This window comes from Salvelinus alpinus, chromosome 6 (assembly GCF_045679555.1).
Source record: "Salvelinus alpinus chromosome 6, SLU_Salpinus.1, whole genome shotgun sequence".
Classification (NCBI taxonomy): domain Eukaryota; kingdom Metazoa; phylum Chordata; class Actinopteri; order Salmoniformes; family Salmonidae; genus Salvelinus; species Salvelinus alpinus.
The window spans coordinates 73226442-73239545 of NC_092091.1; the positions used below are offsets into that span (position 1 = coordinate 73226442).

The 13104-nt window shown below is 43.5% G+C and overlaps 1 protein-coding gene across 3 annotated transcripts in view; it reads right to left on the reverse strand.

The window, feature by feature from the left end:
- Positions 1–13104, reverse strand: part of dlc1 (DLC1 Rho GTPase activating protein) — a 169774-nt gene that overhangs the window by 50242 nt on the left and 106428 nt on the right. The window contains exon 1 of one of the 3 annotated variants that reach the window (XM_071407866.1): positions 4050–4411. The exons of the other annotated variants lie outside the window; for them this stretch is intronic. Coding sequence (XP_071263967.1) covers positions 4050–4062 — 13 coding nt within the window. The 5' untranslated portion in view covers positions 4063–4411. Of the gene's footprint in view, positions 1–4049; positions 4412–13104 lie in introns of those variants that run through there. 3 annotated transcript variants of the gene reach the window in all.

Here is a 13104-nt window from a genome sequence, read left to right on the forward strand (position 1 = left end):
ATTAGAGACGTCTTATCAAAGCAAGGCTTCAACAGGGTCTTTCACAGGGATCTGCACAGTAGCAGGTCGGGACAGGTGATATAATCAAGGCCTTGGTAGTGATTCAACTACTTTGTAATTCAGTGATAAACTGAAGCAGCAGTCACCCAATGTCAAACGGGCTACATAACACTGTCATAACATGGTCATAACATTGACATAACAATGACATAACAATGACATCATAAACAGTGAGACGTGATGACGTTGTTATGACAGGGTTATGTAGAGCTTATGACGGAGGGTTCAAGTGAAGTATGACACTTCCTTGTACTGTACTCTTTGCGCCCTATAACAGAGCACTACACTGAGTGTACAAAACACTAGGAACACCTGCTCTTTCCATGAACATGGACTGACCAGGGGAATCCAGGTGAAAAGCTATGAACCCTTATTGATGTCACTTGTTAAATCCACTTCAATCAGTGTAGATGAAGGGGAGGAGACAAGTTAAAGATAGATTTCTAAGCCAGTGAGATAATTGAGACATGGATTGTGTACGTGTGCCATTCAGAGGTTGAACAGGCAAGACAAAAGATTTAAGTGCCTGAACGGGGTATGGTAGTAGGTGCCGGGTGCACCAGTTTGAGTGTGTCAAGAACTGCAGCGCTGCTGGGTTTTTCACTCTCAACAGTTTTCCGTGTGTATCAAGAATGGTCCACCACCCAAAGGACATCCAGCCAATTTGACACAACTGTGGGAAGCCTTGGAGTCAACATGGGCCACCATCCCTGTTGAACGCTTTCGACACCTTGTAGAGTCCATGCCTGACGAATTTAGACTTTTCTAAGGGCAAAGGGGGGGGTGCAACTCAATATTAGGAAGGTGTTCCAAATTATTTGTACACTCAGTGTATATAATATATAGTCATTATTAGTATGCATAGAGACAGGCAGTGAGAGAACAACTGCAACTGATGCTAGTGAAGTGCATTCAACACGACCTTAAAGCATCTGGGCCTTCTGCAATGTTACAGACAGAATCATCTGTAATGTTACAGACAGAATCATCTGTAATGTTACAGACAGAATCATCTGCAATGTTACAGACAGAATCATCTGTAATGTTACAGACAGAATCATCTGCAATGTTACAGACAGAATCATCTGTAATGTTACAGACAGAATCATCTGTAATGTTACAGACAGAATCATCTGTAATGTTACAGACAGAATCATCTGTAATGTTACAGACAGAATAATCTGCAATGTTACAGACAGAATCATCTGTAATGTTACAGACAGAATCATCTGTAATGTTACAGACAGAATCATCTGTAATGTTACAGACAGAATCATCTGTAATGTTACAGACAGAATCATCTGTAATGTTACAGACAGAATCATCTGTAATGTTACAGACAGAATCATCTACAATGTTACAGACAGAATCATCTGTAATGTTACAGACAGAATCATCTGTAATGTTACAGACAGAATCATCTGTAATGTTACAGACAGAATCATCTGTAATGTTACAGACAGAATCATCTGTAATGTTACAGACAGAATCATCTGCAATGTTACAGACAGAATCATCTGTAATGTTACAGACAGAATCATCTGCAATGTTACAGACAGAATCATCTGTAATGTTACAGACAGAATCATCTGTAATGTTACAGACAGAATCATCTGTAATGTTACAGACAGAATCATCTGTAATGTTACAGACAGAATCATCTGTAATGTTACAGACAGAATCATCTGCAATGTTACAGACAGAATCATCTACAATGTTACAGACAGAATCATCTGTAATGTTACAGACAGAATCATCTGCAATGTTACAGACGGAATCATCTGCAATGTTACAGACAGAATCATCTACAATGTTACAGACAGATTCATCTGTCCTGGCAGATTCAGTTCTGACTCACATGCTATTGGCCTGAGTTAGACGTTCATGATGAATGTAAACAGGTTTCATTAGGCCAGCGAACTACAGATTCGTAGCGAATTTCAACACATCTTAATACAACTATACTACAGCAAAAACTACGGTCAGAGAAGTGGTGAATCTTTGTGGATATCAAGTTTTGACATTCCTGCGTGAAGACATCTGGTGATCTGGGAGAAGGCCTGGCTGGTAGGTAAGTGAGAGTACCACCATCTGGCTGGCTCCATAGGATACCACACGACACACACCAACTCAGACACACACACACACAACTAATGGAGGTGCCCCATGATTCTTTCCGGTCATCCAACACCAGACACGCACACATACACGCACACATACACACACACACACACACACACACACACACACACACACACACACACACACACACACACACACACACACACACACACACACACACACACACACACACACACACACACACACACACACACACACACACACACACACACACACACACACACACACACACACACACACACACAGCTGGGCCAGATGGATCATCACAATGCCTGGTCTCTGAGGTCTCTCTCTACCTCTGATGACAGATTTATGTTTGCTCAGGGCCCTGGTTCAGGATCAGGTGACAAGACCCAGACAACCCATACAACACATCTGATATGCTTTAGAACTGACCCATGGTCAGATATTATAGCACCCTGTGTTCCTGTCACCCACTCATAGCCACCCATTAAACAGATCCCAGAACAGTTTGTGATGAGAACGTCAATAACAAAGCACACCAAGGTCGGAACAGAAATAGGACGGGCTGAAGAGAAACACATGGACATATCTATGTTCCTTCATAGAATTGATAGCAACTTTACCATATAAAATGAATGAATCGTTCAGAAAAACTCTGCCATACTTCCTGCCCTTAGAAATAGTTTGATTTAAGCCTGTTTCATATTCTTCCCTTTAAAAACACAACCCCCCCACTTGACTAGATGCCAATTACAGATTGATAGAGATAGAAAGGGGAGGGAAAGAGAGAGGGTGGGAGAGTTGCCCTTTTTGGGCAGTTTTTTACTCATTTCTACTATATCATCGTTTCTTTTATGAATTGAGGGGTAGATTGAGAGGCCGGTCTGTGTGTGCTCGGGGTGCAGTATTGGGCAGCCTCTCCCCTCCCCATTTCCTTCTGCTTGTTCCTTTACGTGACCCAACATATAGGATGTCCCCATGGCCAAAGCACTGGCATGTCACTACCCCCATGACACCACGGTGACTGTGTGCTCACTAGAGTGACCGGTAGTGGGGTTTATTTGACTCGTCCGCCACTATTTGACCACAGGGGGCTGCATGCTATCCCTTGTGTATAACAGATAAGCAGTCACGCGCGAAATACAGTATGACCAGTAGGAATCAGATAAAAGACATTCACAGCCGAAATACGCTACCGCCAAGCTCGCTTTTTATATCACACAGAAGGCATTCTTCTCCCAAGCGTCACTAGAAAAATGTCAGCAGACAAGCAAAGGGAACTTGAGCTTGGTAGTCATGGCAAACAAATTGGAAGCACTATAAGACCAAGGCGGCAACGAATTTAACAAACAACACAATTTATGCACAGATACGTGTATAATTCAACAGTGTGAATAATCAAACGTTGTTGTCTGTGTGTGCGTATACCAGGCTATTGAAACGTCTGAACAGACATATATAGGCCAAAAGACTATGGCTCAATGGCCTAGTCTAAACCTGCGAATAGAACGCAGGCCATGGTCGAATAAACTGTGCGCGTTTATCTTGGAAGTCGGTGTAGGAGCAGTGGAGACTGGAATAGATTGCTTATCTGACAGCCTGCAGCTATGCGCAACCCTCATTTCAGCACAGGGGAGTTCCTTACAGAGCCGGTGAGAATAATGTCAAACAACTTTTCTTTGCAAAAGGAGAAAAAATAATAATCCCTTCTAAAATGGTTAACTAGAAGTTTAATTCAAATCATGGAAAAGTGCGAACAGATAAATCACAATCGAAAACATTCTATTCCAAGTAGGTTTTCTCTGCGCAAAAGCATGGAAATCCCTATTTATTTAAACATTCTGAATAGTAAAACATTCGAGTAAACAAATTCATTGACTTACGAGTTAAAATCATGTTTATTTCTCTACACGGAGACTTCCTCGGGATAAAACCAAATACTCCCGCTGTGCCCAGGCTGGCGAGTCCGCTCAGGTTTATTCCAATGTTAGGGCGAAGCTCGCATATTTTCTGCTTTCCAGCGTAGTTCAACCCAAAACCTCCGCACGAAACAGTGTCTATAGACTCAAACTCTAAACACAATTAGCTCCAAAAGGTCGCTGAATAGTGCATAATACAGTAATTCCATGGTTATATTGTCGTTTGGCTGAACAGGACGCAATACAATTCCTCCTCGAGCTAATGAAATGACTTCCCTACTGAAACTTCCTATGGGGACACAAGCGCGAATGTGAATGAACTAGTGTGTGAATAAGATTTTAGGAATGGCCAAACGTGGCTCCACCTCCCCGCTCCGGTCTAGGCTACCCTGCCTGCCCACCTGATGATTATCGAGCGGAGCACAGAGGACCCACTCTACTGCGCTACATACCGTACCGCAGCTGTGGTATAAACACTGTATAAAAAAAACTCGAAATATTGTGAGATTTTACACGTAAGGACTTTGTATATATTTTTCTCACATGCATGTTGTGCGTAAAATGTGGCATACATCGAATGCAGTCCAGCAGGTGTGAACGAGGTCAATATTACAAAGTACACATTTTTACATTCGTATATACCTATTTTCTCTTGCAAGTGCTGGTAACCTATACTTTACTTCCATCTTTAAGTTTATTTTTAATCGAATACATTTGGTTACATTGCTTGCTTATAACGTTGGTATTGACTGTTTTCTGTGCTTCGAGAGCGAGAGTGCTTAGTACCTCTCCCGCTCTGCTTTGCAGCAGCCCAACTGCACTGACGCTCAGAAGAGAAGCTGTAATTCAGTTGGCGTCCTTTAGCACATCATTAGAGAATACATTCATGGCATAGCCGGGACAATTGCGTGACGCGCCATTGAGGGCAGCAACGTTGAATAATTCAAAAGAAACCGTTGCGGTATGCTAATACGGAAGTCTACTTTGGCCAACCCCTACAAACACATCCCTGGGGTTCGGGCGAGCAGTGCACGTACACCACGCACAGGTTAGAACCGCAACGACACGTTTATGATCAGAAGTCACGAGACCGGCCTTTCCAAAGATCAACAAACACTTTTACCACCCCATTCAATAATAAAGTAACACTGAACTGGCTATCCAATCCTTGCGCCTACAAACCTACTTAGACATATATATAGTATGCTAACATGAAGTACCACATTTTGTCTTATTGTGGATTGATTCTGTCCTATAGTGTATTTTATAGGCAGGAAATAGCAGGGAATGTTTCTAATAGGTCCATGACAATTGGCATATTGCAAATATGACAGGGTCGCTCTATGATGACTACACCATTCCACGTCGGGGAGTGTTGACGTTCAAATCTCGCAGATATTTTCCAGACTTTAATAGGCTTTTGTAGGAGGGAATTGCTCATTAAACTACTAATTTCTACATGCATTCATGCACAACACACGTCAAGTTGTGTAGTGCTCTCTTGCTCTCTCTCTCTCTCAATTCAAAGGCTTTATTGGCATGGGAAACCTATGTTAACATTGCCAAAGCAAGTGAAGTAGATAATAAACGAAAGTGAAATAAACAATCAATACAAATGTATAATAAACATTAAACTCATAAAAGTTTCAAAACAATAGACACATTTCAAATGTCATATTATTAATATATACACTGTTGTAACAATGTGCAAATAGTTGAAGTGCAAAAGGGAAAGTAAATAAACATAAATATGGGTTGTATTTACAATGGTGTTTGTTCTTCACTGGTTGCCCTTTTCTTGTGCCAACATGTCACACATCTTGCTGCTGTGATGGCACACTATGGTGTTTCACCCAATAGATATGGGAGTTGATCAAAATTGGATTTGTTTTCAAATTCTTTGTGGGCCTGTGTAATATGGGGGAAATGTGTCTCTAATATGGTCATACATTTGGCAGGAGGTTAGGAAGTGCAGCTCAGTTTCCACCCACATTTTCTCTCTCTCTCTCTCTCTCTCTCTCTCTCTCTCTCTCTCTCTCTCTCTCTCTCTCTCTCTCTCTCTCTCTCTCTCTCTCTCTCTCTCTCTCTCTCTCTCTCTCTCTCTCTCTCTCTCTCTCTCTCTCTCTCTCTCTCTCTCTCTCTCTCTCTCTCATTATACCCCCCCTCTCTCTCGACCTCAAAACATTCTCCAACCACCTCAGCCCTCCCAAGCATTCACTAAATCATGTCATCAGCTCCGTCATTGGCTCCGGACAACACTGTGTTATTGCCGTGGTAACGCACATCCAGCATGGCGTTGGTGGGTCCCCTGAGAAAGCAGAAAGAGACAAATGCTTTCCATCCCCATCACACTCCATGTGGGAAGAGAGTTCATGTAACGCTCCAGTTTAATGAGGGGGAAAGAGATGACGAGGAAAATCCTCTGATTAAACCAAGTGTGGTTGGTTTACAATTGCTGGGGCTGCTAAATGGCCAGTCATAAGTGACGCATGATCTCCCTCAAACCTCTACTGGGAAGAGAACACCCTGAGGTAATGCTGAGAGAACTCTAAACTCTATTGGGAAGAATACACCCTGAGGTAATACTGAGAGAACTCTAACCTCTACTGGGAAGAGAACACCCTGAGGTAATACTGAGAGAACTCTAACCTCTACTGGGAAGAGAACACCCTGAGGTAATACTGAGAGAACTCTAACCTCTACTGGGAAGAGAACACCCTGAGGTAATGCTGAGAGAACTCTAAACTCTATTGGGAAGAATACACCCTGAGGTAATACTGAGAGAACTCTAACCTCTACTGGGAAGAGAACACCCTGAGGTAATACTGAGAGAACTCTAACCTCTACTGGGAAGAGAACGCCCTGAGGTAATACTGAGAGAACTCTAACCTCTACTGGGAAGAGAACACCCTGAGGTAATACTGAGAGAACTCTAACCTCTACTGGGAAGAGAACACCCTGAGGTAATACTGAGAGAACTCTAACCTCTACTGGGAAGAGAACACCCTGAGGTAATACTGAGAGAACTCTAACCTCTACTGGGAAGAGAACACCCTGAGGTAATACTGAGAGAACTCTAACCTCTACTGGGAAGAGAAAACCCTGAGGTAATACTGAGAGAACTCTAACCTCTACTGGGAAGAGAACACCCTGAGGTAATACTGAGAGAACTCTAACCTCTACTGGGAAGAGAACACCCTGAGGTAATACTGAGAGAACTCTAACCTCTACTGGGAAGAGAACACCCTGAGGTAATACTGAGAGAACTCTAACCTCAACTGAGAAGAGAACACCCTGAGGTAATACTGAGAGAACTCTAACCTCGACTGAGAAGAGAACACCCTGAGGTAATACTGAGAGAACTCTAACCTCTACTGGGAAGAGAACATCCTGAGGTAATACTGAGAGAACTCTAACCTCTACTGGGAAGAGAACACCCTGAGGTAATACTGAGAGAACTCTAACCTCTACTGGGAAGAGAACACCCTGAGGTAATACTGAGAGAACTCTAACCTCTACTGGGAAGAGAACACCCTGAGGTAATACTGAGAGAACTCTAACCTCTACTGGGAAGAGAACACCCTGAGGTAATACTGAGAGAACTCTAACCTCTACTGGGAAGAGAACACCCTGAGGTAATACTGAGAGAACTCTAACCTCTACTGGGAAGAGAACACCCTGAGGTAATACTGAGAGAACTCTAACCTCTACTGAGAAGAGAACACCCTGAGGTAATACTGAGAGAACTCTAACCTCTACTGGGAAGAGAACATCCTGAGGTAATACTGAGAGAACTCTAACCTCTACTGGGAAGAGAACACCCTGAGGTAATACTGAGAGAACTCTAACCTCTACTGGGAAGAGAACACCCTGAGGTAATACTGAGAGAACTCTAACCTCTACTGGGAAGAGAACACCCTGAGGTAATACTGAGAGAACTCTAACCTCTACTGGGAAGAGAACGCCCTGAGGTAATACTGAGAGAACTCTAACCTCTACTGGGAAGAGAACACCCTGAGGTAATACTGAGAGAACTCTAACCTCTACTGGGAAGAGAACATCCTGAGGTAATACTGAGAGAACTCTAACCTCTACTGGGAAGAGAACACCCTGAGGTAATACTGAGAGAACTCTAACCTCTACTGGGAAGAGAACACCCTGAGGTAATACTGAGAGAACTCTAACCTCTACTGAGAAGAGAACACCCTGAGGTAATACTGAGAGAACTCTAACCTCTACTGGGAAGAGAACACCCTGAGGTAATACTGAGAGAACTCTAACCTCTACTGAGAAGAGAACACCCTGAGGTAATACTGAGAGAACTTTAACCTCTACTGGGAAGAGAACACCCTGAGGTAATACTGAGAGAACTCTAACCTCTACTGGGAAGTGAAGACCGATAGTAGTAAAGGCCAAAATCAGTATTTTATCAAATAATTGAAGAAAAAAATTATACCTAAAGGGGTCCTGAAATTCAAAATTAAATAGCTAAATGATCCATGGTAACACCATCTTAAAACAATTCCATATGTTAGCTTAGTACCTCAACCCTAATGGCTTAGACTTTTAGAGGTGTTTAACTCTGAACGGTCAAGTTAAGGGTTCAGGTTTGGGATAGGCTTACATTTTTTTACAAATAAAATCACTTTTTATTGCCGGACTTGAACAAGAAACCTTTGGCACAAGAGGCAGATCCTTATGCCCATCTGCCATTCCAGCCCACAATGCCCTGGCAAAACCCAAACCTACTTGAAGCTAATAGCACTCTCTGTTGCCGGCGTCCTCAGACATGGATGGACATCGAATACTGACTTGTATCATGGGTGACCTGGCTCCATAAAGCTGGTTCCATTGAGTTGCACGTACACACACACACACACACACACACACACACACACACACACACACACACACACACACACACACACACACACACACACACACACACACACACACACACACACACACACACACACACACACACACACACACACACACACACACACACACACCTCATCAGCCTACCCAAAAGGAGGAAGTAACTGATAAAGCAGCTAACTGCATTTTAAGAGACGGAAATATAGTTGAAGTCGAAAGTTTACATACACCTGTCACGCCCTGGCCTTAGTATTATTTGTTTTCTTTATTATTTTAGTTAGGTCAGGGTGTGACATGGGGTATGTGTGTGTTTTGGGTGATTATATGGTATAGGGGGTGTTGGTTGTAGTGTATGGGTTTGTGTTGAGTGTATGTGTCTAGGTATGTCTATGGTTGAGTGTAGGTGTTTAGGAAAGTCTATGGTTGCCTGATTTGGTTCTCAATCAGAGACAGCTTGTTATTGTTGTCTCTGATTGGGAGCCATATTTAAGGTAGCCATAGGCTTTAGGTGTTTGTGGGTAATTGTCTATGTTGAACGTAAGTAGCTTGTGTGTGCACTTTCGTTTGTAGCTTCACGGTCGTTTGTTGTTTTGTATAGTTTGTATAAGTGTTTCGTTTCGTGTTCATCTTCGTCGTTCTAATAAAAGAAGATGTATTCATATCCCGCTGCGCCTTGGTCCGTCTCTCCTCCACACGATCGTGACAACACCTTAGCCAGACACATTTAAACTCAGTATTTCACAACATTTAATCCTAGTAATATTCCCTGTTTTAGGTAAATTAGGATCACCACTTTATTTTAAGAACGTGAAATGTCAGAATAATAGTAGAGAGAATGATTTATTTCAGCTTTTATTCCTTACTTGTGTCATACACAAAGTAGATGTCCTAACCGACTTGCCAAAACTATAGTTTGTTAACAAGAAATGTGTGGAATGGTTGACAAACAAGTTTTAATGACTCCAACCTAAGTGTATGTAAACTTCCGACTTCAACTGTGTTCCAAATTCACACAATGCAGATACACTGAACAGGATTCAAATGAGGTCATATTTCAGATTGTGTGTGCGTGTTTATTTGTGTGTGTGTTTGTGTTGAGGGGTTTCAGAGATACAGTCAGATGCCATCTTTGGGAGGTTTTTGTGTGTGTGTGTGTGTGTGTGTGTCACTGACAGATGTCCCCTTTGATAGTTACTGGTTGTTGATGGATCGGAGCAGAAGGAGGATTTGACAGTTCTGGTGAAAACAGGAACCTCTAAAAATAGACAGGCCCTGGGCCGAGGGTCCTGGCTCTGGAGACATAGATTAGAAGAGCACACACACACACACACACACACACACACACACACACACACACACACACACACACACACACACACACACACACACACACACACACACACACACACACACACACACACACACACACACACACACACAATGTGAGGAAGTGCCTCTGTCTTTGTTCTCTATCCTCATCACAACACAGGGAGAGAGCTGAGGTAGACTACTTAGCTGCTGAACACACATTTCTTTTTTTCTTCTTTTTTTTCTTTTTCTTTTATCCCCTTTTCTCCCCAATTTTCGTGGTATCCAATCGCTAGTAATTACTATCTTGTCTCATCGCTACAACTCCCGTACAGGCTCGGGAGAGACGAAGGTCGAAAGCCACACGTCCTCCGAAGCACAATCCAACCAAGCCGCACTGCTTCTTAACAAATCGCGCCTCCAACCCGGAAGCCAGCCGCACCAATGTGTCGGAGGAAACACTGTGCACCTGGCCCCCTTGGTTAGCGCGCACTGCGCCCGGCCCGCCACAGGAGTCGCTGGAGCGCGATGAGACAAGGATATCCATACCGGCCAAACCCTCCCTAACCCGGACGACGCTAGGCCAATTGTGCGTCGCCCCACGGACCTCCCGGTCGCGGCCGGCTGTGACAGAGCCTGGGCGCGAACCCAGAGACTCTGGTGGCGCAGCTAGCACTGTGATGCAGTGCCCTAGACCACTGCGCCACCCGGGAGGTCCTGAACACACATTTCTAAGGCCAGGTTTAGCCAGCAGCAGTCATCTGGTTAAACGTCATTCCTAAGGCCAGGTTTAGTCAGCAGTAATCATCTGGTTAAAAGTCATTTGTAAAGCCAGGTTTAGCCTGATGCAGTCATCTGGTTAAACATCATTCCTAAGGCCAGGTTTAACCAGAAGCAGTCATCTGGTTAAATGTCATTCCTAAAGCCAGGTTTAACCAGAAGCAGTCATCTGGTTAAATGTCATTCCTAAAGCCAGGTTTAACCAGAAGCAGTCCTCTGGTTAAAAGTAATTTGTAATGTCAGGTTTAACCAGAAGCAGTCTCTGGTTCAAAGTAATTTGTAATGTCAGGTTTAACCAGAAGCAGTCCTCTGGTTCAAAGTAATTTGTAATGTCAGGTTTAACCAGAAGCAGTCCTCTGGTTCAAAGTCCTTTGTAAGGCCAGGTTTAACCAGAAGCAGTCATCTGGTTAAAAGTAATTTGTAAGGCCAGGTTTAACCAGAAGTCAGTGTGTGAGATAGAGGGTTGAAAGAATAGTTTGTGTGAGACAGAGAGAGCTCTAGGGAGTTGTCGTGTGATGATACCTCCTGCTCTATCCTTGTTGTGTTACTGTAAACGTAATCTCGGTTACCCAGAAGTAAAATTCTCGGGAAAGTTTTCACTTCCCGTTTACACATGGATCTGTCCAAGAGAGATCACTGTAAACCACACACACACACACACACACACACACACACACACACACACACACACACACACACACACACACACACACACACACACACACACACACACACACACACACACACACACACACACACACACACACACACACACACACACACACACACACCTGCATCTAGATAAGCATCTCTGAACTGTTGAGAAAAGATATATAACAGGGAATTTGAAGAGGCATTCCAGGACTCATGTTTGTTCATTTCCTGTGTGTGTGCGTGCATGTGTGTGTCGTCCTGTATATACTGGGATAAGCAGAGACACAAGAGGTGCTGAACCAGCTTGTTTCTTGGCACCTTGTGACCTTGTGGACTATCTAATGTATAAATGACTGTATTTAGGCTGTACTCAGGACAGTTTAGATCACTCAAACATGGACGTGATTTAGTTGTACCCGAAGAACTCCATGAGTTATGGCGTTCAAATGAAGTTCCACCCTTTCCTATGACTCTTCTGACCTAAATATGCCCTCGTCCCAAACGGCACCCTATTCCCTATATGGCACACTATGTTTTACCAGCCCTGGGGGTGCCATTTAGGCTCTGGTCAAAAGTAATGCACTAAATAGGGAATAGGGTGTCATTTGGGACGTAACCTATGTGTTTCAATGGCATGTTTTATCACCGAGTTCTAGCCTTAGTTATAGCTTTATACTCACTGTTGAATCTGTTACAAATGACCCATTTGGAGCCGACTCCACTACACCTTAGAGACAGTTGTACGCCTGCTGTTTGTGTTCAGCCGACTGTAAATCGTTTCTTCTGTGCTCCACTGACATCTAAAAGGAGTGAAATAATCACAGTGTTTTCCTCTCAAAGCAGTACCATGTGTGGCCCTGGTCTGGCGCAGCCCAACGGGGAGAGAAGGTGTTCTTAGTCAGCGCTAATGTGTAAATGCTAAAGCAAACAGTCTGTGAGTTACACAGTCCATACACACACACACACACACACACACACACACACACACACACACACACACACACACACACACACACACACACACACACACACACACATATCATATATATCTCCAGGTTTTGTCACGTTGCTATGCGCAGTGATGGCGTGGGGTAAATGGGCCTCTCGCGGTTCAGAACACGTACATCACATTCCCCAGCATCAACACGCAGCGTCACACACGTCTCCCCGTTCTTTTCTTTCTGCCCTCGCATTCCTTCCTGGTGAAAAGGAAAACAGAAAGGTCCATAGTGTCGTAGTGGATGACGGGGGAGTTTGAAGCGGTGAACTTTAGACCCGTGCAGCTCACTGTTCAGGGATCACTGACACTCAGAAAACAGATAAGAAACCAGGGGAAATATAAAGAGTGCAGAACTCCTACTGTGTATTGTGTGAAATACCACATTGACATAAAGGACTT